This window comes from Archocentrus centrarchus, chromosome 2 (assembly GCF_007364275.1).
Source record: "Archocentrus centrarchus isolate MPI-CPG fArcCen1 chromosome 2, fArcCen1, whole genome shotgun sequence".
Lineage (NCBI taxonomy): Eukaryota > Metazoa > Chordata > Actinopteri > Cichliformes > Cichlidae > Archocentrus > Archocentrus centrarchus.
The window spans coordinates 21,367,325-21,394,307 of record NC_044347.1 but is presented as its reverse complement, the minus strand read 5'-3'; the positions used below and the strand labels follow the sequence as shown (position 1 = coordinate 21,394,307).

At 42.4% G+C, this 26,983-nt stretch overlaps 1 protein-coding gene across 1 annotated transcript in view; it reads left to right on the top strand.

The window, feature by feature from the left end:
• The window catches only part of pard3ba (par-3 family cell polarity regulator beta a), a 173,841-nt gene that overhangs the window by 7,204 nt on the left and 139,654 nt on the right, over positions 1-26,983 (top strand). The window contains exon 2 of the mRNA XM_030749983.1: positions 1,840-1,941. Coding sequence (XP_030605843.1) covers positions 1,840-1,941 — 102 coding nt within the window. The remainder of the gene's footprint in view (positions 1-1,839; positions 1,942-26,983) is intronic.

Here is a 26,983-nt window from a genome sequence, read left to right as displayed (position 1 = left end):
GGAAGCAGCCCTTACCCTCGCCACGCTCTCGCATTCTTCTGCACAAACTCCACTCTGATAACCTGGTGACACGTCTGTACGATACCGTACCCACCCAGCAAACAGGAAAATCTGCTGCGGTGTCTGGCTTCATGGTTATTATGTTGCTGTTAGTGTCAGTGTTATGTCACATTGTTGCTATAAACATAGCATTCATAGCGAGTTGAAATGACCAAAATGTGTTGTTTTATTTTAGCATATTTTATATTGAAGCTGTAACTAATGATTTCAAAGCCTGAATGTAGTGCTTATGTCAGACATTACATAATAATGAATGTTAGAAGATGGATTGAAGGCAGTGCAAATAAAACCAAGGATTACATACTAGCATCTCGACATTCTGTGTAACTGTATGTGTTAAAAAAAAAAAAAATAGTACAGCAAGTATTCAGTCAATGAGAAGACTCTGGGCTGGGTAAGTTAGGTTTTGATTGGCTGGTTGGTTGTATTTAAAAAAAAAAATACTCCACTGAAGTGATTATTTCTAGCTTTTATTAATTTTTTTTGTACACTGCTTTGTCACTACATCTCACTAGTTTATAAATGAACTTGACTTACTTTACTCAGTCACTCACTTTGCGTGTTTGCTCATCAGTTTTTAAATTTGGTTGTTACAGTTTTGTAACCAGTTACTTACAGGTATAATGTTCTTTCTTACCTCTGAAACAGAAACCATTTTCACATGCTGCCTAAAAATAAAGCTCTATAGATCAGTGACAGCATCAGAAGCGCCTGCCTAAAGCTTTGTAGGACACCCCAATGCTGCCAAAACAGCCCTCAACTGTTGAGACATTGCCTCTGCACTATGGACAGGTTCACTGTTAGCAGAGGGGCATATTTTGCAAAGGAAGAGCAAAGTGTAATACTAGAAAAATCCAAAGAAATGAAGTTAAAAGTCACTCTGCTGCAGCCAAAGCAGAGTAATGAGTACTGTGTTAACTGCATCATAATCATGAGCTCAAAAAAACAGAAAATGGTTTGAATGTCGGTGTAATCTAAATGCTTTATTAAGTAGACAAATCTTTCTAAAACCATGATGTAATGCTACCAACTGTGTGCGTTAATAGTCTATCACACTGCTATTATTAAGGAATGGGAAGATCTGATTATAATTACAATTTTCTGTGCCATTAAATTAACGTGTTGCTGTTGCTCAGGCGGTAGGGCCGGTTGTCTAATAATTGGAAGGTTGGTAGTTCAATCTCCAACTCTTCTAGTCAGCATGTGAAATTATCCTTGGGCAAGATACTAAACCCCGAGTTTCCCCCAGTGTGTGTGTGTGTGTTAGGTTAAAAGTGCTTAGTAATAAACAGGAAAAATAAGTGCAAAGATTAAAGTTGTGCATATATTTTTATTGATGATTGGCTAAACTCTTTTCTTCAGTCTCTTAAAAACTACAGACCCTCCTTCTGCTTGTGCTCTAAGGTCAGCGGGATTTACCCAGGAATGCTGATGCTGTTTTCCAGTTTGGTCACTAGGAAGTGGTTTCGAGCGTGTTGAACTCTTATCTGGAACAAAATTTGCACTGGAGCGGGTTATTCTCAAGTATCCGGGGAGCTGTCAGTGGTGGTCTTTGTTCCAACTGTTTTTCAGGGCTTCCTGGCAGTGCAAGTATGCACAGCTAAAATTTGAACTAGATTGGGAGCTAATTGGTTCATTGAATATCTGATTGGTGGTTGTGGCTGTTTTTTGGTTTAACTACACATGACTCAAGGATTTAGGGATAATAGATTGCAATATAGGCTCTGTCCTAAATGCTTAAAAATAAATGTTTTCTCACTGGTGTCTTTTCCTTTACAGCGTGGAGAGACTCCCATGCAGACCCACCACTTGGAGTATGCGGAGGGAGGCATCCTGGACATGGATGACCTGCTGAGTGATCTAGTGGACGACAGAGACAAGGTGAAAAAGGAGAGGATAGGCTTTAACTCAAGCCCTGGAACCACAGAAAAAGATTGCTTTGTTATATTTTTGCACTGCGTTTGTCACGGCTCAAACTTTTTTGCGCTATCCCTTTCGTCTGCTCTTCGTGACATCTGATTGACAGCGCTTTCTCACAGTCGGACGGCTAAGCGTGGCAAAATGAGTCTCGGCGCTAATAGAAAGCTGCTTCTTGATTGTTCTTACCTGACATGAGAGACAGTATATTACAGCAGAGGATCTGTCGTTCTAAGCGCCTTGGCGAGGATTTGTTTGGACTCCCTACTAAAGTTTCCAGCCTGGCAGGATGACAGAATGCCCAATAAACAAAGTATTTGTGAATCCACTGGTTATGAGAGTCTAAACCAGCTAAAAAAACAGTTACAAAATGAGTTTTCTGCTTTGGATTGTGTTGGATTGCGGTTTACTCCTGTGCGGTATGAAAGTGAACTTAATTTTTCCTCTTCCCTGTGTTTTTTTAGCAAGCCGAACGTTATAGCCATCAACTTCATTTGTACTGAAAGGGCACCGTTTTAGATTTAAAGAAATCAGCCTCATGCGGGGGGGGGGTTCGCCTGAACAGCACTGACGCAACTTCACAGAAGATTGGTCGGGAGTTGTTCTGCATTCACACACAAACACAAAGACGCACTGTGGCCCAATTTCCAGTGAAGAGAAAATTTCATTCCCTTTGCTAATTTCCCATAATGCATTCCTAAGATGTGCTAATAAACCGCCCAGAATCCATATTCATAAGCCCTGGGTCCAGATGAATGATGAATTACCAACACTTAGTCAGCAAAAAGGCCAAATGAAATGGAAATGGAATATTCAGCCGACCTTGTACCACGCAATAACAGTTGGTGTTTTAAGCTGCATGAGCAATAGTGTGTGTGTGTGTGTGTGTGTGTGTGTGTGCGTGTACTCCTGCATGTTTGGCAAAATACTCTTTGTGGAAAAGGGGGACAGGACTAAATAATAGATGTGTAAACTCAGTGGGAACCTTTAGTGGAGGGAGACATATTTTTGCAATTAGGGAACAAAAGCTTCATTTTCTAGGATGATGGAATTCTAATCATAAGATCTGCGTCTTATTTGTGCACAAGAAGGTGAGTCGTAGATTTTAATGACTCATTTTGCACCCCGAGCCCGCCTTTTCTCAGCACGGAAAGAGCGGTGATGGAGTGCCATAAGTGAAATCTGGCATTTGATCAGATTCTTCCAACAACATGCTAACCCGACATCAGCTCTCTGTTTTTCCGTCTGCGCCGAGCAAACACTTCACTCGAACCCGCACCGTGCAGGAACTGTCCTATTTTACCTTTTTGTTTCTTGACTACTCCCAGCTTTCACCCAATTCTCTAAACGCCCTTCCTCCTTTCATCTCGCTTCTCATTTTATCCTTTTGTTTTTGCTGCTGATGAAAAGATAGCAGACGGAATAGGACGAGCGTGCGTGATCTTCACAACGTGCCAGTCATCCGACTTATCTCCGGGCTTCCAAACAGTGTCGGCTCTCGTAGATTAATGAGCCGTGCCTGGCATTCTTGATTAGTCTGACTTCCCTTTGTTTGTCTACATTTTTATTACCTCGCTGCAGCCTGCAGATTCTATCTTTAGTGCTTTATTTTAATTTTTTTTTTTGTTCTGTTATTGTGGCCGGTGCTGTTTCACCATCAATCATACAAGAGTGGTCCCATTGTGGGGGCCCTCCACTGCACAGCATGGGCCTTGTGTTAGCTGCGGATGCTAATGAGAGATAATGGTTTGCTATTTGTACGCCTAGTGGTTAGCTTACCCGTGAGTCCAGCCCTCTTTATCTGTGCGAGCCCCCTGACTATTATTCATCACACACACACACACACACACACACACGCTTAAAAGCACTGTCAAGCACACACATCATCCCCGCCGTCTGGGCCGAACCACAGGCGAGCGCGTAACGTAGCATGTTAGCATTTATGGAAGGAGTGCCACTGGTGGTTGATGAGGGCGGAGATGAGGGGGCGGCTGTGATTTGATTACAGTTCTGCCCCCTGCATCTGCGACATGCACGCACACACACCAACATGAGAACACTCTGTGTTCATTAGCCCCCCAACTCGAGATACCGGCCACCAGCCTCCTCATGAATATTAATTTCAATCTGATGAATGTGAGGAAGGCCACGGGGTGTTTGCTTAGGTGTGACCACATATACACAGTACACAGTCACAGAGACAAAAGGCCACAGTATAAAGAGGTCACGGTTCAGTCAATTATACTCTCCTCTTCTTTGACCCTTTACTGTGGCGGTATAATGGGGGGGGCCTGTGTGCCCTTCAGCTCTCAGATGACAGCTGGAAGCATGGTGGGCGGGGCTAGTCATTGACCTGTCAAATGCCCCTTTATTTTGTTAATGTTGAGGACAAGTGGCCAGACTCACGTCATATCTGGTCTCTTTGGTCGTGCTGTTTTAGATGGATAATGCTACATTTAAAAGTACATCACAACCTTACCGCCATTAAAAACTGACCTTGTTATTACAGCTTTACCTACTGAGAAAAGTAACCCCTCAGTGTGCTTTTGCATGATCAAAAACAAGCTAATAGTGTGTAGCCATATACCTCCAAGTTTACTGACTTTATCTCATTGCATAGCAAGTTCCTGCTGGTTGCATTTCCTCTGTCATTAATGCTACAGTGGTTGGAGATCGTGGTGCAAACAAAATTATTGCCACAGTGTGTGACAAACTTGCTATGTGATTGCCTTTGAAACAGTCTCTTTGAAAGCAGGGACCTGGTGTGGGACCACTTGCAGTCAGTTGCTGTTTTTAGTGCATCAAAACAGCAATAAAACGGCAGTAAGATGCAGTCAGTCTATCGGTGTCCGATTACATGGGGGCAGGTTGGCAATTAAATGCGATCTGTTTGGGATAATATGATGATTAACTGTGGTAAAACAGCAAAAAATGCAAATCTGTTACAATCTACGTGCACAGAAATTCACATTAACTACTTAGATTCAGAGTCCAGCCTGAGCCTCTTAGATTTGAAACAGAAATACAGAAAGTCCTCCACAAATAGTGACGCAGTTGGTGCAACATGGCGATTCGACTGCTACACAACGTAGGTGCTCTGCAGCCGTGCTCTTATAGAGGAATATAACCAGAATACAACCAGTTGGCACCACTGATTCGAGTCCCCCAATGCGAATAAACGCTCCCATTGGCGCAGACTGACTCAGATTGATTGCAGCATGTTGGCAGTCTGTCTGTACCCTGACGTGCTACATTGTAACACTGGAAATATGTCACGAGGCAGCAGAACCTTTTCAGCATTCACTGAATATACTGGATATTCATAACTGGTGTATATTGCATTATGATTTCTCATCTACTGATTGTGTTTTAAACCTTTTAACAATCTTATTTTCAAACATTTTGGGTGTCAAATTGGCAAATATGGAAAGGCAAAACCCATAAAGGACAAGATACCAAAAGCTTTCATATGACACGTGACAAAAGGACTCAGTGAATAGTTTGATTTAGTATAAAAAATATTTTAATGACATGCTGTAGCTCTGAGAGTCACCACATGTCAGCCCTTTAATTTGTCACCCTCTGGTGCTGACCTGGACAGTACTGTGCAGCAGTGTTAGGCGTTAAAATGATGCTTTCAAAAATGGGAATCGGAATACTTCAGTCAGATGATGACTGTCCGTGCAGCACGATCAGACGCTGTAGAAGCACTCGGCGCTCAGCTTGCAGCTTGGCTTCTGCTTGCTGTTCACTCACTTGCTGAAGTAAGCCAACAGAGAGGAAGCTGACCTCTTCTGCGAAACACTACAGTCCATGGACTTTAAACTAGGAATTTTTGGAAAAGAAGTTGTTAATGGGGAATGAAAAGTCACCGAATTGTGAATTGTGGCAGTATTAACAGTGAGGTGAACTGAAGCATGATGATTGCTGTTGTGAGGGAGAAGAGTGTCCGATTCCCTCACTGAGGAAGTCTGTGTTTCCACATTTAGAAGAATATCCGATTCCTAAAACCGAAAACTAAAACAAATGAATATTCAGATGCTTTCTGCTTGTAGTAAAGTCAGTGAGTCTGCGCTACCTCATGTTTTTTTGACCACTGGACAAACAAAACTGTTTGTTATGCTCAAACAATTGAAACCAAAAATTCCTCTAAGCATGAAAAACCTGTTTTCCTTCCCATTCCAATTTCGCCTTCCATCCGCCCTCCATCTTATTAGCAGACAAAATGCTTTACTGCGCTACACATTTGCCCATTTACAGCTCCTGGAACTGTCTTTTTCTTTTCTTCCCAGTCCTCTGAGGTCCTGCATTAGCTGTGACCATTAGCGCTGTATGTCTCTGGCACACAGGAGCTGTCAGGCAGGCTGTCCAGTGCCAGCATGCTGTTAGAGTGCACGCTATATCCACGCTTTCAGTTTGTGAGCTCTCCTGTGTATTCATGCCGTATATGTGTGTTCACTGGTGACATTTCTGTTTTTGTATTAAGTTTGGGATGCTGCTGTGTGCGATGTGAAACTCTGTACAGATGCTTTCATTAGAAAGTCACGTCCAATCATTCGTCTCCTTCGCCCGCGTGCAGCTTTAATATGAATGTTCAACATGTGTGAGCATTCCTTCTTGTCTTGCCGATCTCCCGCAGAATGGGAATTAAACTCAGGGAGCATAACATTTTCTCATAAGTGGACTGTCACTCCTCATTCTGTGTACGCGCACCTACACGTTAATCCACACGGGCCTAGCTTTAGAGGGAAATACATATTTAAATTAAAAAAAAAAAATCCCCAACCTTTCATTTCATGTTAGCAAATAAAAAATGTAATTTCACGGGAAATTAAATTTTTAAAAAAAGAGAAAAAAAAAAAAACTGGAGTGATTTCCTCCATCTCGCTTTAATTAGCCCAATTTAATTACTGCGCCTACAAGGCATCAGCGAACCTCCAGTACCCCTCTCTGGTTTCCTGAGTGTAAATGTAAGGGTGCACGTCCCAGCTGATCTCCCTCCGAAATGTCAACTGCTTGATTGCGAGGCTGTTTCCCATCATCCATCTCTCCTGCTTACATGTCATCACGGAGGATCCGTTGCTAGAAAAATGACTCAGTCACATGGAAGCGTGTTATGATATTTAAAGTATGTCTGTGGTGATGAGTGATGTGCTTCAGAGACAAAATGACGTGTTTGAATAATGAGCTTATTTAAGTGGGCACCGTGGAAGGAAAGATTTATACGTGTCATTCTGTAAGTTAAATAGATGCGCGCTGAAGTCAGCCAACTGTTGGTCAGGGTCTCATCTCGAAGCCAATCACTGGAAGGCGGTGAAAGTTTTTTTTTCTGCTAAAAGTGCACTGAGCAAAAAAAAAAAAAAAGCCCCATCTTCATTCATGAGGGTTGTGTTTGAGGGGAGATGTATGTGCTCAGAGGTGGACCACTTGTTCAGCTGCTTGTTATAGCAAAGATCTAATCAATCACTTTTGCAGTAACTGAATGCATTAATGCAGGCATGTTGAACTCAGTTTACTTCATGGGCCACATACATCCCACTTTGATCTTAAGTGCAATGGACCAGTGAAACTCCCCTTTCTGTGTGTGTAAAGATGTTTAACTACATTTAATCCCTGAGAATTAGAAGTAAAAGGAGTGCAGGGTCAGCAGTATATCTGTTTTTTTTTCACCCTGCCTCTCTCCCTTTGGCAGCTGGGAAAGGCTCCTGCACCCCCCCGTGACCCTGAACAGGATAAGTGGAAGATGACTGATGGATGAAGAAATCTGTCAGCACAACATTAATGTGTAAAAATTACAGAAAAAGATCTGGTAGTTCATTGCCCGGACTGTCCTGAAATTATAAAACAGAGTTTTTGTTAATTCACAGAAACTGTTACTTAATTACTTTGGTATATTATGTCCATGGAGGAGGTCTTTATCAGGAGAAAAAGCTGTAAAAGTTATGAAAATACAGTTAAATATTCCAAAAAGTAGTCCCTCCTTCACATTTTCCAAAGCCATCCAGTGGGCCAGAGTGGAGTCTTCGCTGGGCCGGTTCTGGCCTTCGGGCCTTATGTTTGACACTCCCGCGTTAAGACATGTAGACATGGTGAAGATGACCTGCTGAAGTTCACACCAAGCATCAGAACGGGGGAGAAAAGTGATTTATCAGAGGAGAATGACCAGGCTGATGAGCTGATAGGAAAGTAACAGCAACTCGAATAAGGACTCGTTACAGCCGAGATTTGCAGAGCCTTGAAGCAGATGGGGGTCCAACCCGGTACTAGCAAGGTGCATCTGATGAAGTGTGAGTGTAAGCACAGCAACATTATAATCAGCTTCTTTTCCTGTGTGTCTCTTGCTCCTGCAGATGGGCCTTGAATGCAGCTGGTAGTCGTCATTCTAATATTTGAGCTTGTTATAGTGGCATATTAATCATTCTCCATCTGCTGCAGGTATCTGTTAAAGCGGTCCGCCAGAATATCGTGGCCAGCTGCTGTTCGAAACTGTGGCGTCGTAATCCATTGTGCCGTGGGGTGAAAGGTTCAAGCCCCCGAGCGGTGCTAAAGACACAGCAGATAACTGACCAATCCATTCACATGAATGAAAGGGAATATTTTTCCATGTGCTGATAAAACAGTGTGCGACCCAGTGACACTCATTGTTCAAAATCATCTTGGTTACATTAGGAATTTTATAACCTCAACAACAATCAGTCAATAAACAAGCGAGCATCTCCAAATCCTGCATATTAATGTTTCAGAACTTGGAATATTGAGAAAACAGTAAGGGAAATGTGTTTAACACAATTGTGCCCAGAGATCCTGGAGACATTTTTAAGCCTGCGTTATGCAAATTAAAATCAATAGAGCATCAGTGTAAAGGCTGAAAGAGGACGTGGAGCTGTGACCTTTTGAACTTTTAGAACTCAAAACTCACAATAAAATCAAACAATTCCGCTGTCGAGTTTATTTTTCCCCTCCAGGAGACCTCTCCTTGTAAATCATGTCGGGAGATTTGCCTGAAGTCATTTATTACATGTCAGATGTCAGCGCCTCTGACAGGCGACAATAAGGCTTTACTTAAAACGTGCTAACCCGCTGGAGAAAAAGTTTAGTGAATGGGACGTGATTGCGAGGCGCAGACGTGCTGATTAGCCTTTGACGCTCGGTGACATCTCGCTCCCTCACCTCCGCTCCCCTCATTCGCCGCCGCGGCGAGCCGCGTTTTGATTGGCATCTGAATAGTCACATAACTCTGCGCGCTGTGTGAATGGCCGGTGATGAACGGGAGCATGAGGTTCAAGTGCACTGATTAGAAAATGTCACATGCGTGCTCGCCTAATCATAATCTATACCCCCTCCACTTTCTAATCATGATCCACACATGCTTACCTGTGAAGACAAGAGTGTGTTCAACACCATGCCTGCCTCACACATTTGAATATTAATTAGAAGTCATGCACGTATAGTTGCAGTTCTCCCGTAGCCATTGTGCTCCTTCTGCTGTCTGCTTAATTGATTTTTGCCTATTTTTCCAAAAAGAACATTTATTTCTTGAGGCTGCCATCATGGTTGGAGCCTGGGGGACTCCAAATATGTGGAGCATTTTAAATTTGATTGTCTTAAACTAAATTGCATACTGATGGGGGGGGGGGCAAAAAACTAATCATGCATTCTTTCTAAATATTATCTATTTTCTGACAATAACCACCCCAATTCATTATTTTAAAGTCACGTAACAAACTCTGTCAGAGATGCCCCTTGGATATGAAGACTTCCAACTCAATTTTGACTTTGTTACCTTTTGAGTTCAGACCTCAGTGTCTACACATGAATATAGCTTGGATAGCTGCTGGCTAAACAGCCCCAAAAGATTAACCAGCTTCCCTAGATTAATGTTAATAATAATTCAGTGTCCAACATTACAGCACAGGGTCAGAGTCTTACTCACCCATGTATAGTTTTACTGGCCTGCGGTGGAAAACAATATAATGCAATTAATTTATTTAGATTCATCTAAATCTGCAAAAATAATGCTACTAAAGCCTTGAAATATACATGTGGTCTCTTCGCCATGTGCGTGCGAGTAGCCAGACTCTGGCTCCACGTTAAACTACATGCATGGTGATAACTGAGCGCCACAGAGTCGTGGATTAAACGTATAATCGAAGGAAAAAGATTTGCATAAAGGATTTTTTTTTTTATAATCAAGTTACTCGATGACTTGTTGCAGCCCTAGTGGAACGTCACTTACTTGCAGGGCTGGACGATTAACCTAATTTTATTTTCAAGGACAAGTTTAGCTTTCAACAAGCTAATGAAGCTAAAATGACTGTTTGCAATGATACTTTGCTTTGTCTGTTGTTGTGGAACCCTTTCGACTCTCGCTCAGAGCTGCAACATTAATAGGGGAATGTGTTATTTGACAATTTAGTCTCACCCTGCTGATAATAGCAGCTCTGCTCAGTATGAGAGGAATCTCAGGTTTAGAGATTTGATATATGTGCACTGCTGAGGAGCCAGCAGACTGAGTCCTGGTCTGCTTGTGTCAGCAGCATAGCATAGTTGCAGGTACCCAATCTAGAAACACCGGATGGTGTGATGCAACCCTGAAAGGGGATTTGTGCATCTGGTTGGAATTGAACAGTGACCCTGCCAAATATAGTTAATATATAAAGAAATTTAGCAAGTGATAAATAATTTGTGTCTTAATATTGATCACTGTAATCAGGCTGCATCCTTGGCGAGGACTGCAGAACAACTTTTTCCTACTTTTGTTGTAGTTACTCAGTAATTACATTTTAAATAAGCAGGCTGAGATGCCTTTTCACGATAAGCTTCGTAAAGATAGGATTTCCTGCAGAGCTAATGAATTCCATGGAGAGAAGGTGTTTTTTTTTTTTTTTTTCCTGTTTTCTAACTTTATCGACTGTGTATTTATTATGCATTCTTGTGAAGTTCACTGATATGTTTATTTAATCAATCTTCCGTAAACATGCAGGGTATGGAATAAAGTTAGATTATCTCCGTGACAGACTGTTGCCTGCAGATCAGATCAGACATTAGCGGGTTGCCCGACGGGATTCGGTCACTTGAGCTGATTTGATCATATCTCATCAGCCTCGACCTTGATTCAACCCTCCCATGTGAGCGCCACAACAGCTCTTCATCTGATTATATTCAATTAACAATACCCCCTACACACACACACACACACACATCCGCGCGCATGCACACACACACACGCACACTCTCACACACTTTTACCAAAGTTGGTTTGATTGCAATTACCATGAGGGAACTCAATGGAGGCTTAAAGAGAAATAATTCTCGCTGTGCCTGTCTGCTTTTCATTTAACTGCATGCAAGTTGCACTTTCGAATTTTAATTTCTTTAGATGATCCATAGCTCTACCTTTCGACTTTGAATAATGGCACCTCTCCAAAGTGATTTGTCAGTTCACTGAAGCACAGAGACTGGGATTCAGCGAGGATAAGGCCCATTTCTGTTTTTCTTTGCGCGAGTTTGTGTGACCCATCAAGAATACGCTCGGTCATCAACAGCATTAGATGTTCCTTCTTTGACTCTTCTCCCGCTGGTAATCATACGGATTCTGTGTTGCCCTCTATGTCACCATCACTCCACCCATTAGTTTCCAACGGAGCGAGGCGATCGGACTGCAGTCTGACTTTCCCGTGCCTTCTGCGGTCTGGCAGGGAAGAGCCTGAGGGGGCCAGAATGGCACAGTGCTTGTTGGACTCTTTTTCTAATGACAGATGCATGTAATCACTGTGATTGAAGAGCTGATCTGTGCCATGTTCAGTCTCTGAAACGATGCGTGTAATCTAGCTGACGCAAAATAAACAGACACATTCAGATTGAGTCACGGCGATATTGTTGTGGAGCTGCAGCTTGTGCCGTGTTTGCTGTCAGTACTGGATTTAGCAGTTAGCGCTGATTTTTTTTATTTATTTTTTTGGCACAGCAGCCTGCAGAGCAACTACTCACATCCAGCTAATGATCTATTATAGATCAACTTGTTTACAGCAAATCTGCTCTCTGACCTTACCAGCCTCGCACCATCTGTTTTCCTAGATGGCACCGCCCCAGAGCAGTGTATATACTGTAATGTGTGCATGCTGTCTGAGGGTGTGTGTGTGTGTGTGTGTGTGTTTCCCTCAGCTCTCTCTAACTGCTAATAACTCAAATCAGCGCAAAGTCACACTCCCGGACGTGTGTGTGTGTGTGTGTGTGTGTGTGTGTGTGTACGGCTGAGGTTGAATGTGTTTGTGTGCAGTGGTGTGTGCTTTCACAGCACCTAGAGGATAAATGCTTGCAAATTCCAAAATCCAGCTCATTTAGGTTAAATATTTAATGATTCATGCTGCAATTACACAGCTGAAACCACATCTGTGTCCATTGTAATCACACTTTCCTGCGCATAACGCGCACACACCCTTATTGTTATCATTCATTTTTCCTGCCTCTCAACCTCATCACCTAACTGATTGGCCTAATGAATGGAGCGCTGCGGGCTGTAATGTGCCTGAATGGGCCACTCCGATTATTAGCCCGCCTACATCTGAGGCGGGAAGGACGTATGGAATTTGTTATTTCCTCATGCAACAAGTATAAACTATGGCTACATTTATTATAGAAACACTCCATATCAAAGAGAAAAGAAATAAGCATAGGTTACAGTAGTTATAGTCAGCCACTTCTGAAGTGGATGAGTATTTTATCCCTTCTTCTAAATCTGCTCTCACTTCCTGATAAGGGAGTACACTAAGTTTCTGTACTATCTCTCACATTTGATAATGAGCACTGAGAATGTCCTTGAGGCCTGCAGAGATAAAATAGGAGATGCCAAATAGAGGAACCAATGTCAGGTCATTGTGCTCAAAAAGCTCTCCACTAATGTTACCTTTTCAGTGGATATAAATGTCCCCTAATCACCTCATTGGAATCAACAAAAAAAATGATCTTATTATTGAGGAGGTGTGGATGAGAACAGATTTGAGTATTTGAAGTCAAAATATTTGCAGTGGTGAAAAAGGAAACTCGTGGGGTCTACTTAGTTTTTTCCACAGGATTATATGGCGTGCTATGAAATCCTTAAGTATACCCCATGATTCAGTAGCTTGTAGAACCACCTTTAGCTGCAATAACTTGAATTGTTTCCTGTATGACTGCAGCGTATCCACGTCCTGTAACTGCAAAACAAGCCCAAATCATCACCCGTCCACTACTGTGGCTGACAGTTAGTTTGAGGTGTTTATGCTGATGTGCAGCGTTTGGTTTATGACCAAACCTCTCCACTTTGGTGTTGTCTGTCCAAAGGACATTGTTCCAGAAGTCTTGTAACTGTCCAAACTGAAGCCATGCTGCCGTGTTTGCTTTAAAGAGAAGAGGCTTTGACCTGGCAACCCTTCCAAAGAAACCAGACTTGTTCAGTCTTTTTCTAATTGTGCTGTCATAAACCTTAACATTTAACACGCTAACCCAGGCCTGTAGAGTCTGAGATGTCGCTCTCGGGAGTTTTGCAGTGTCTCTGAGCATTGCACGGTCACCTGGCTCCTACTTAGCCTCTTAATTCCTGTGGGTGCTATAAAAAGTGCTTTCATGGCACTGCAGAGTCCTCTGGAAACTTACTTTTTCACATGACTGCAACAGTTGTAGTGGTTCAACATTTATTTAATAATTGCTTTTAAACACACCTGGATATATATTTGTTATTTTATTCTCAGTTTTCATCATTTTGGTGTTGGCAGTTTTTCTTTGGGACTGTTTCTGGAGTGCCTAGAAAAAAAAATCTCTATGCAGGAAAAACCCGACTCAGTCATTAACAGGGATTAATGGGCATTAATAGGCAGAAAGACAGGCTGCAAACTGCTACAAAGACAGTCATGTGGAAACCTTTTTGGCTGACAACGCTGTAAACAGCTGTGTGAAGTGGTTGAGTGTATTTCAGGATTCTTCACTGAGGATAATCATATTGGATGCTGATCAAAATCAGTAAATGAGACTTAATGTGACTAAAAACAGTAAAACAGTCCATATGTTTATAGTGTGTTTGTTTGGAAAGGATATTGCATTTACAAGATAAGATAAGATAAGATAAAACTTTAATGATCCCACGACGGGGAAATTTGTGCATTACAGCAGCTCAATACAGAGAAAAAATGAAAAGGATGAGTAAGAACAAATAACTAAACTAAAAACTAAACTAAAATTCAATAGAATAAAATAAAATAGCAAAAAACTATACACATATACATAAGCACTATATACATAAATATATATATATATATATATATATATATATATATATATATATATATATATATATATATATATATATATATATATATATTTACATATACACACATATACACACACGTCAAACACTATATACAGATATCAAAATATTATATACATTTGTAGCCGGTAAGGTACACAGCATACACGGTATGCATTATATGGGTGAGTGTAATAAATAAAATGTATCTGACTGTATGGATAAAGTGATGGCAGTGTAGGTAAAGTGTCCAAGTGACTCAAGACATTATGATGTGTTATACAGTCTAACTACTGTTGGGATGAATGACCTGCGAAAGCGCTCCTTCCTGCAGCGAGGATGTTTCAGTCTCTGACTGAAGGAGCTGCTCAGTTCACCCACGGTCTCATGAAGAGGGTGATGGGGGTTGTTCATGATGGATGTCAGCTTTGCTAACATCCTCCTCTCACCCACCACCATCACAGACTCCAGAGGACATCCCAACACAGAGCTAGACCTCCGCACCAGTTTGTCGATCCTGCTCCTGTCCCTTTCGGTGCATCCACCCCCCCAGCAGGCCACTGCGTAGAAAAGGGCAGATGCTACCACTGAGTCATAAAAAGTCTTTAACAGAGTCCTGCAGACACCAAAGGACCTCAGTCTCCTCAGCAGGTGGAGTTGACTCTGGCCCTTCTTATACAGGACATCTGTGTTTGTACTCCAGTCCAGCTTGTTATTGAGATGAACACCCAGGTACTTGTAGGAGACCACTGTCTCAATGTCCTTTCCCTGGATGTTCACCAGTGCTGTAGGGGGTGGCTTCCTCCTGAAGTCTATGATCATCTCCTTCGTCTTGCTGGCGTTGATTTGGAGTGCGTTGTTCTCACACCAGCCGACAAAGTCACTGATGACCCCCCTGTATTCCTGGTCGTTCCCATCTGATACGCATCCGATGATGGCCGTATCATCTGAGAACTTCTGTAGGTGGCAATGGTCTGAATTGTACCTGAAATCTGAGGTGTACAGACTGAACAGGAAGGGTGAGAGGACAGTGCCCTGTGGCGCCCCCGTGCTGCAGACTACTACATCAGACACACAGTCATGGCACCTCACATACTGTGGTCTGTTGGTGAGGTAGTTGATGATCCATGCCGTCAGCTGCTTGTCCACTCCGGCTCCCTCCATCTTCCCTCTCAGTAGTGCAGGCTGGATGGTGTTGAAAGCACTGGAGAAGTCAAAGAACATGACCCTCACAGTGTTCCCTGCCTGCTCTAGGTGAGAGAGGGATCTGTGCAGCAGGTAGATGACGGCATCGTCCACCCCGATGCCAGGCTGGTAGGCGAACTGCAGGGGGTCCAGCGCTGAGCTCACCAGTGGGCGGAGGTGGTGCAGGATGAGCCTCTCCATGGTCTTCATCAGGTGAGAAGTCAAGGCCACAGGTCTGTAGTGGTTGGACTCCCTGGGATGTGCGATCTTTGGCACTGGAACTATGCAGGAAGTCTTCCACAGTTCAGGAACCCTCTCCAGATTCAGGCTCAGGTTGAAGATGTGCAGGACCACCTGACAGAGCTGGTCTGCACAATCCCTGAGCAGTCTGGAGCTGATTCCATCTGGACCCGCTGCCTTCCTGATCTTCGTCTTCCTGAGCAAATGAATGAAAAGGAAAAAGAACTGATTAAGGTTTGGATGGATAATCAAGTAATTGTTTCAGGAGTCTGTTTTGCTCGTATACAGCGAGTTAATAAGAGAGAAGTGCTGTTTCAAACGCATGACGTCTATTTGCAATCTGATGTCTTGACTGTGTAGTACGAGTCTCCTTATTGGGGGGCTGTCAGCTGGTGTGTTGCACTTGTGAGGCATGCAGGGATGAAATCTCACTTTTCCTCTCCAGACTTTAATGTTAAGTCGGTAACTATCTAATAAGGCGTGATGGTAGGAACATGTATGTTGATGGGTGTGAGGGGAAAAAAAACTGCAGGTGAGGCTTTTTCTTTCTTTTTTTCCACCTCTCCTAACACATCCAGGCTGTGAGCAATGTTGGCGCTCCATGGAAACAGGAAGTGTCATTAATGTGCATGCTCATTATCTATACAGGCAAGCTCTGAGGTGGAAACATCCCCTGAGCAGTGGTGCCTTCCGGGTAGATGGAAAATGGTTTTTCTGGCTTATGTGTTTATATAACAAAAAGTGCAGATTTTCCTTTAACTCGTCCTGAGCGTTTCAAAGCTGCGCTTGCACAATGAGGAGGGCGACGGGTAGAAAGAAAGAGGTGACGTATTGTAGGAAAGTCTGATGCCGAGGGAAGGCAGATGGAAAGAGGGGGAGGAGGTGGAGGGAGGAGCAGCCTGTAGAGGAGAGAGCCACAGGTGAGAGGGCGCCAGCCTCACAGCTCAGAGTTAATCACTCCTTCTATTTCACTGTCAGATCCCGAGAGGAAGGAGGGAGGGTGGATGAGGAGGGGGGGAGTTGGAGGGAGCAGCTGGCCTTGCGATGGCCACAGGGAGAAGAAAGCTGATTATTTGATTCAGGCTCTGACTTTTGGGGAGAGAGCTGGACCATGTGTGGTTTTTCTTCCTATATTGTGTGGGAATGTGTGTTTATGCACATTTATGAGGGGGGGAAAAAAGGGTTATGACTTTGTGTGCACCGAGGGAGCTCCCATGTTTCTGGGGTGAAAGTGCGAGCGCGCGCGCGTTTGTCAGTGCGCCGCGTCCGCCGATGTGTTTGCGCTGTGGGAATGATGAACGAGCCGGCGCGATATTGGTGTTAGCGACATAAGAAATGCGAGGCCCGGAGCTCCCTCGTCCCCCACCTCCCTAGCTCTTTTGCTCACTCCCTCCCTCCTCCTCCTCTTCCACATCCCTCCATCTCTCTCCAGCCTTTCTGGCATGTGTGATATATGAAGAGTTTGCCCTCTCCTTTTATGAGTGTGCTTAAATAATAATGTGGCCAGCACTGCAGTACCTCAGCTGGTTGTCTTGCTTTTGTGCACGTGTGTGTTTAGCAGTGACTGCGCTCCCAGTTGGACCACATGTGCTCCATCACTGTGACTGCAACAGCTGCTGGGAGAGAGAGGAAATGCTTTTACATTGTTTTCTTACTTTACTTACTTTTGAACACAACATCAGAAACTCCCCATTTGACCCTTCGCACTTTAAACACACCAGCTCTCGATGCTGCCGCAGTGTCCCAGCATGGTAGCGTGTTGGCAGGCTGTAAGTGCACCGCAGAGCTTTCCAGACCCATGCAAGTGGACACCAGCACAAGACGTTAAGTCCTGCATGCCTCGGTTTAACTCCAGCTTTCAGTCAGTGATGACGTGTGCATTTGATTGCACTGAAAGTGACCGATCATAAGAGGGCAACATGTGCACTTACAACATGTGGCAGCTGACTTGTGTGCTTATCTCCTTACACGTGCAGCTGTTGAGTTTGTGCATGAGGGCCATGCGAGTGGAAGTGAATCTTGTGGCATACGACAGAAGATAAACATCAAATATACCAGACTCTGAATTCACCCATGATAGAGTTTGGAAATAAGTTTCCGCTCTTGTTCTTTCTAATGCAGTGTTTGCTGTACGTTTGCTGTACAGTCTCTAATCACATCGTTCAAATTAATCCTATATTATCTGAAAGACGTCAAACCTGTCTGAGCTCTGACCAGGGCCAGAAACATTAAAGATCACCATCACTCTCTGTGCTGGAAATGATATTAACATCACGCCCTGGAGAGAAGAAAACGACTCCACCGGCAGAGAAATTAGCTCCATGCGACAGAATATACCGGCCTTTCCACCTTCCTGTGTGAAGTTTTTGAAATAACTAGCCTCTTCTGATGATTCCTCTTCACATTGTGCGCGAGAGCTGAAGAGGGAGAGATGATATTAAAAGGCAGAGGAAGGCAGTAAGATGAAGATCACCCAGTGTGACCCATTATCCTGACTTTTACCTTAACTGTTTTTACCCTTTATTAGCCTCAAGCTTTTTATCCTCCCACACAACATAAGCAGGAGGATGATGCCGTCATACTGTCCGTCTGTCTGTGAGGTTTCTACCTTTGTGGTCTAAACATTCCAAAACCACACAGAGTTGAACCATGAAATTTGGCATATGTGTTCTTTACTATTCATAGATCTGCAACGCAATATTCATATTCCTGTATGTTTAGTACTCTTTGTACACTTTGGCTGTATTTATCTGAAGTGCAGAGTAAACAACATGGCTGCTAATAATATATACTAATGATATGCAGCCTCTTTCTCTTGCCTGATCGGCTTAGTCTGATCATGTGATCGTATTGTATGTATGAAATGGAGAAAGTTGGGTTTCCCCATATTTAGCAAGTGACGTAGGTCACTGAACAGCTGGCAGTAGCTCATAGTGAGAAACTGGGGGGATCCCATATTCCAGGTAAAGAGCCAGTCTGTTTATAGTAGCAATCAATTCTAGACTGCAGCCTTATTGATTAGCCTGTTATGCCAACTTCTGATTGGCTGAGCATTGCTGGTCAGGGATGACTCATGGCCATAAATAGTACAGACTATGACTCATCATTGATCAATATTAAAGCCATACCTGCTGCTCAGCAACATTGCTCAAGTGATGTTATACATAATCCAGTGATATCAGTAGATTATGTAGTATGGTTGCATTATGTAGTCATATTCCTGTATACACGAGTATAATATGACGTGAATGCCTTGTAAGTATGCATTAATCTGGCTTATGTTACAGAGTATATAAATGGACATTATGTAGTATACCCCCTTGTATAGAGTGCAGTATGTACTTTCTCTAATTTGTTCAACAGGGAAATTTTTTGCATCTGTTTGAGGATGTGGTTACCAAAACGTATTTGTAGCAATTTTAAAGATCAATCTTTTACAGCATGCTTAAATAGATTTGATTTAATGATTATTCAATATTGAAAACATATGTATCTTTACTAACCCAGGGGTGGCTAAAAGGATTTGAATAAAGGTTTAAGGCAGGCCTCCAAATTAGGGCAAATAGTTTTGCAGAAGGTAATGTCGGCTGAAGGGCTTTCTATAATGAAATGGAGCTGTAATGTTATCCTGACTTCTATGTTTATTTAATATTTTCATTAATCGTGGGAGGATCTCCCCCGTCAGTGATGGGTCTTGTCTCTAAGAGTTTGAGACAGGAAAGTTATTTTTAAAGCAAAAATTATCATGATTTAAATGCAATTATTTTGCTTCTGGAAACGCTCATTTTCCCAGAGTTCATAAAGTAAATCCACAGATCTCCACCTTGTTACTCGAATGCAACTCTATCTCTCCTGCCTTGGGTTCAGGCCCTCGGTTTTGGCCCCCCTGGAGCCTGTGAGGACACCCAGTCAACCTGAGCCCCACATCTTAACAATCAAAGGCTTATCTTTTCTGTGTTTCACTGCGTAGGAAACCTCCATCATCTCTGATGGACAGTTTAAAATCATAAACGCCGGTCTCCTGAAAGACTAACATGTTTCAGCTTATTGTTCTTACAGCCCAGAAAACACAAACCGTAAAAGTGCTAGCTGGCTTTCGTGAAATGCTGCACCCTCTGCATTGAAATGAGCCGGGAGGCACAAGTTTAGGTGACCTGAGGTGATCCTCCATCAGGAAACAACACCACCTCTTTTCATGCCTCCCACAGGGCTACACGGTTACGGTCAAAATGATTACCATGTCTCTTTCTGATCTGATCACCATTATTTATTACAATTATTCATTGATTATTATTAAATTTTTTGGACACATCTTGGCCAAAGGGAATTTGATTGTGTGGATGATTTCAGTAGCTGGGTGTTTACGCTGATGTGCAGGCTCGCTGATGAGCTGATGCTGACGATTTACAGTGGCAACCATTGCATCCTTTATGCATTCATCATACCTCGACTTGTTGATGCGTTTTCAGGCGGCTGAATAAGTTAGTTGCGTTGCTGGGTGGTGCAGACGCAGCTCTACAGCACTCCTTGCTTTGGCTTTGAGTCCTATTGATGGAGTATGCATTTTCAATATGGCCTTATTATGTTCAGTTGTGTGAGCCAAAATCATGAGATTTGATTAACTGCAGCCCTAAGTCTCCCACATCTTAGAAGACGGCATACAGGAGTCAGCCAGACACATGCCCAACCACAAATACTACTAGGCAGTCGCACAATAGAGCACAATGATTAGGCTAAACATTTGTTTAAAGAGACAGCGTTTTGAAATGGTTTAGTTGGAAGAGACCATCTAACCTGCACTGCACTTTTGTGTAGGTTTACTACAGTACTTTGTGTAATACCTGGAGAAAGAGGGTGACTGTGGGGGTATCTGCTTCATTAGTCATTTTTAACTTATTTTATTACTCTGAGGTTGTACAAAGTATTAGAAAAACCTTGTAAAAACTTGTACCAGTACTGGAGGTGAGGTTGTGTCCTCTCTAACACTAGAAAGGGGGTGGGGGGTCTGCTGTTCTGGTCTCCTAGTTTGCCTTTTTTTTAATATATTGTGGAATTGCAGTGTCTGAAGTGTGGGAACTGGGTCAACGTTTGCTAATTTGCATGAATGCAGATGCTTAGATCGCTGCACCAACAGACCGAAGGATTTACTTTGGTGCGCTCGTATTTAGATCAGTCTGTCAGAAGCATCAAAGAGACATTATGTTCAATGTGAAAGCACAAGCTGCCATTTGGAACTACTGGCATCTCTTCAAACAGAAACATTTAGAGGGTCAAGCAGCGATGTCTCTGTATATGATTCATTATTTTTACGGAGTCTTTTACCACAGGCCTGACAGCTTCGATTAAGCGTTCGCTCGAGTGCTTTGGTTGTGAGTGGGAGACTGTATGCGTCACTTTGGCCGCCTTTATGGTTGCTTTTCTGATCTTACATACTGCCTGTGTGTGCAGTCATTTCTCACTCTGTGTGTGTGTGTGTGTGTGTGTGTCTGCAGGCCCATAGCTAGGTGTGTGTGTGTGTGTGTGTGTGTGTGTGTGTGTGTGTGTGTGTGTGTGTGTGTGTGTGTGTGTGTGTGTATTTGAGTGGTAATCCCCCACATCTGGTACATGTGCTGTATAGATTGAGGCTGGAGTAGAAGCAGGATTAGCCCTGCTCTCACTGGTAATACAACCAATTTTCTACTTGTTTAAATAACACAAGCTAAACATTCCTCCGATGGCTCCTGCGCTGCCCTGAAAATGTGTGGCTGCGAGCAGTTGAAGTGTGTACAATATCGAACAGTTGGGTTAGTTTTGGTATACGCTTGATCGAATGTGAATATCTCTGCGAGATGTGTGTGAATACGCGGATCCCTGTTTAACGTTAGGTGTAATATAAGGGAAAATCTGCACTCCAAACACTGGGAAACAGCTTTGTGTTACATTAATGCACTTATCACTCGTTGTCTGGTGGCGTTGAGCTGGCCAGAAGCATTCATACTTTTTAACAATGTACCAGATTGTTGATTTAGCCTCTCCTAAGTTTCAGCGCTCCTCTGATAGTTTTGTTTCAGCCTAATGATGGCCTCCCTCATGCACCAGACACCTCTTTGGGCCTCATATTTGAAATTACAGAGAGAAGCTATAAATTACAAATTCAGCACATTGAATCACCTTCAGATATTTTGTCTGCTTCATTTGTCACGGAATAACAAGGGAACAAGCCTCACCTGGCCATGAAATGCTTGTCTCATTAAATTAGAGCCTCTGTGTATACAATGGCTGCAATTCCTACACATTTAATGCACAATTTTTGTAAAACCCCTTGACTGAAGCTGAAACTCTGCACTTCAATAACATATTGATTGTTTGATTGAAAAATCCGTTGTGGTGTACTGAGGCAATGCTACAAAAACTCGTCTCTTTGGACAACAAATTATGGACCTGACTGTATGCATGTCCTATGTAGCCTGTATACACAGACTGATCATCTTATTATAAGGCAATGTTTCTCAGGCTCTTGATTTCACATGGTTGTTATACATACATGTGACACATAACACCCACCTAAGCATTGCAGAAGACCAGGGACATCCCTCCCCAATGGCAGTGGTCTCCTCAGACTCCTCAGGTGTACCTTAAAGAGCATGACAGAACTTTTGGAATCATACCATTTTTTTTAAATTTAATATATCAGTCCCCAAAGCCTCAATATTAAATATGCAGCTTTTTTTTAAAAGCCAGATTATTAAGTTTGTTGAATTTAAATGAGAAAATGTGAAGAAAAAGGGTGAAATTACTTAATTTCAGTTTTCAGTGCTCAGATTTCATGCACAGCCCTACCGACAGCCAGCCTCATAAATGACTCTGTATTATCCCACATAATCCAGCATTTCTAATAATACACACAATTCTCTTTTCCCTTAAAGCTGAAGCTAATAGCTCAGTGTGAGTTCTCTGTGTGTTTTCATTAATATGCCTCCTGGAATCAACTAAATATGACAGATTGATGATATCCACTGATATTCTTATATATATCCGCTTATCCAGCAGGAGCTACAACTTCAAGCATCACTGATCTTTATAGTTAAACCTGCTGGCTGGTTTAAAAAGAGCAGATGACTTTCCAACGGTTTGCTTCTGATTGATTGCCATTTCTAACGTGATGTCACGGATATCGAGAGCCAAATTTCTGCTCATTCACCCCTCCGTACCTGTTCACTGTCAATATTCATCGCGCTTTTACAGCCGTGGAGAAACTCATTCTCTACACGTGCTCTTCCGCTCTTTGATGAACAGCCTCTAATTCATACGCAGAGGGGAAATGATGCCATTGCAAAGACTCTGGCACAGGAATATTCACACCTCAGCTGCTTGAAGTTCAGAAACTGAAAAAAAGAAGCCCAGATGTACAAATGCACAGTTAGGAGCCACGCGGAGGAAGTATTTATTTTTGTTTCATCAGTTGACCGAAAGCTGCAGTTTGAATACTTTCAGCTACAGCGCGATCCCAAATGTATACACAGAGTCAGATCGTCAGGTAGCGCAGACTTTCATTTTCTGCAGTCAAGGCGAGACACTGAGTGTGGGAGGTTTATTCTCTTTGATTCAGATTTAAGTGTTTTAAAAAAAAAAAAAAAAAAAGCAGATCTCTAAAATCGTCTGTACTTTAGAGAAGAAAGTGCGCCTGTGTGTGAGTCAGAAGTTGTGTGTGTGTGTGTGTGTGTGAGAGAGAGAGATGATTGGGTTACCATACTACTGTCAGGATGCTGTGCACTCCTTCTGAATTATGCATCTCTCGTTCAAAGAAAGAATGAAGAATAGCGTGAGAGGGAGAAAACGGAGGAGAGGGGGGGCAGTCGTAAGATAAATGACAACAGCACAAAAGCATCTCAATAGACTGGTACACACACACACACCACCCACACACAGCAGCGCCAGGCAGTGATGAGAGAGGAGAAGAAAAATGGGTTGATTAGTACCAGCGGATGGAAAAGGGGAAGTGTGTATGTTTGTGAAGTTTTGTGTGCATGTGCTGGTGATGCTTATGTAAAGGTTAGTGGCATTCACATGCAGTAGCCTTCAACTAAAACAAGGTGGCACTGTTTATCCTCTAACTGTGAGGAAGTGTGTGCGTTTCAGATTGTGTCCACACATGGTCTAAGCCAGCTATTTTTTTTTTTCCTGTGTATTTTTAAATGATGGCATTATGAAGTGTGTGAGCTTCTCTGAGAGCCTATCTCTGTGTGTCTCCATGCTTATCATACTATCCTCTTCACTGTCTGTTCCATAAAGGACTTGCTGCATTTGGCTAATTAATTTTTAGCAAGTACATAAATTATTTAAAATACCCAACTGGTCCATCTGCGAGTTGCAACTTGTAAAGATATCACCAGGATCATTTCATATCCTGGCTGTTTTAAACATTCGACAGCGATAAAGAGGATGCACGCAGTCCTCAGAGTTAACATGCAGCTTGAGTAAAAGAAATGTCAGTCATAGTAATCATCATAATTTTTAAGTGTATTGATTCCCAATGAAGAAATCCTGTTTGCTTTGATCTCCCATGTCAGGGAGGCCAAAGGTCAGGTTTGGGTGTTTTAGCAAAAGAACCTGACCTGGAGTCATTGTCCAAGATAAGTACTCCAGGGGATACATCTGCAGGAGCAAGGTAGCTCAACTAATTTGAAAAAATAAAAATCAGCATAAGCATAAATTACATTTGATGTTTTTTTTATGAATTACAATTTATGTTTTGAGGAGACATCAAAGTTAACTAAAAGATAAGCAATAGAAATAGCAGGTCTTAGACTTGGGTATACAACCTTGGATTAACTGCAACACATGACCTATTACACTGTGCCGCTTCTTATTTAGATTGTGAAACACTAAGTCCACCCTTACCTCTTCAATAGGAATTAAGAGGGTTAGCAGGACCCAGGTGATGCAAATCAAATGCACCTGATTAACTGATCATCAGCAAATCTTACAGAACCAACTCCTGCTGACCATCAGTCTGAGAAGGGCTGTGAGGCCATTTCCAAACAATCTGGGAAAGATTATTCAACCGTGGCAAACAAGATAGACTTTTGGTAAAAACGCATAGCGCTGTCAGCACAATGTAATCACTGCTTATCTGAGGTTGTAGTAAACCAGTTTTAGAACCTAGTAAAGACTAGGGTTCCGTTCGTTCGTCGTTCGTTCGTTCTTTCTTAAAATTATGTCCTAATATTGAAAACCTTGGAATTGAATCAGAGTGTACTTTCTTTTTCACACGATTATAAGTCGCGGTCAAAAAGTGAGAGAATTACTGGAAAAGCTTGCTAAAAGTATGCCCATCCATCATCATCCGGTCCATCCATCCATCTGTTCATCCATCGTCCGTCCGTTCGTTCATCCATCCATCCATCTGTCCCGTCTGTCTGTCCGTCTGTCCGTCCATCCATCCATCCATCCATCCATCCATCCATCCATCCATCCATCCATCCCATCCATCCATCCATCCATCCATCCATCCATCTTCTGCTTATCCAATTCCTGGGTGGGTGGGGGGGCTGGAGCCTTTCCAGCTGCCATAAGGGAGAGAGCAGGACAGGTCACCAGTCTGTCACAGTAATGCATTATGTGGTTTGCTAAAATTTTGTATGACATATTATTATTAGCTGAAAGTATAGCTCGGAGTTCAATTGCTAGCTAAACAATGGATAAACAGTTGGCCACTAAACATTTAGCAATTAAATGGAGAACAATCAAAAAAAGTAGTGGATACATGCTTAAATAGTAATCTAATAGTTATAGATTCATGGAAGCAGTTAGTTGTGACCATAACTGATCTATTTTAAGCTGAAAATAATCACTAATTGTAACTGAAAGCGGTCCAGATCTAGTTTAAAATAAGGTCAAGCATATTTGAATACCAGAGGCACTGTTATTGAAGAGGTCTTGAGTGGACCTGGCTGTGGGAGTACATCATACTCGATCAAGATTGCTGTTGTTGAATTGTGGCCTTATGCCATCCTGCTCCCTGCACACAGACATTTTAATGACAGCACCGTCTCTGAGTTCTGATACAGGTGAACCTGCTTTGGTATGAGGTGCTTCCTGCAACCACAGTACATAATTTAGCACCATATTTGCGTCTAGTGTAATAGACAGTCAGATCACAGAGCTTACAAACATCAAAGACATTTTAATACTGACAAGCTCCTACTGGCACTCACTTGTTGTGTCATAATGACAGACATACCTTTTTAAACAGCTCATAGCAGAAAAATTACACGTGCAGCAAAACATGTCAGAGTAGATTTGGAAGTTTTATGGAAAATCTTAACTTATGTGTGGGATCACGACCCTTTTGAATTCTTGGAAATGTAATTCTGTTTCGGCTATGTCATTTAAATCTATTCAAACACGGCAGAGTACGAATAATAAAGATAAGTAAAAGAAAGTAAAATAAATGCATCTTAATGTAATGGAGGATGTGTGTGGGAGGATGTATGCGCCCTGTCTTTTAATTTAAAAATCGGTGTGCTTTGTCTGCTGCAGGCTTCATATATTGCAACATCTAATATCTATGTGCCCCAGGCAGTGTGTGTATACACAGACACATTATTTATCTCTATGCATGCTTCACGCATGGTTTTGTATATGGCTTTCATGTATTCCTCGGTAATCACTTTGGCTCTGCAACACACACACAGCCCGTCCGGTCACGCTGGATATACACACAGTGTTGTGATTTACCGAAGATCGTAACATGACATTATAAAGGGTTTAGTTATTTGTGTTTGGCATGAGTACGTGTGTGTATTTGTGAGTGTGTGTTTGTTATGGAAATGAGACCGAGGGGTCACATTATTCAGCAGTAGTTGACATGCAGACTCCCCAGGTCCATATCAATATCCCCCCACGGATGCAGCAGGGAAAATAAGGCAATTTGTTTCCTAGAATATTAATGAGAGTCAGGAAGGACCAGGAGAAACTGGTGTTAAGTAAACACTCTCTGAACTGTACAAGGTGTTGTTCTTCATCCTGGGGCAGAGAGCCCTCCAAGGGGAAGATGTTTGTGTTGGAATTGAAGGACTGAATTTCAAATCCCTGCACTTCACAAAAGTGAGAGTTTATTTAAGTTTATTTAACTAGCAATATTCATGTTCTCTATTTTACACTATTAAAGGCCCAGATTTGGCTTCAGACTGAAATATTTCAAAAACACACATTCATAGTCCAAAGAGGATGAATTATGATTGGCATTGGTGATCCCCTGACTTTGTCACAGTAAAGTACTTGTAAACTGTTTATTTAGACTTCTGTGTGGCTCTTTGT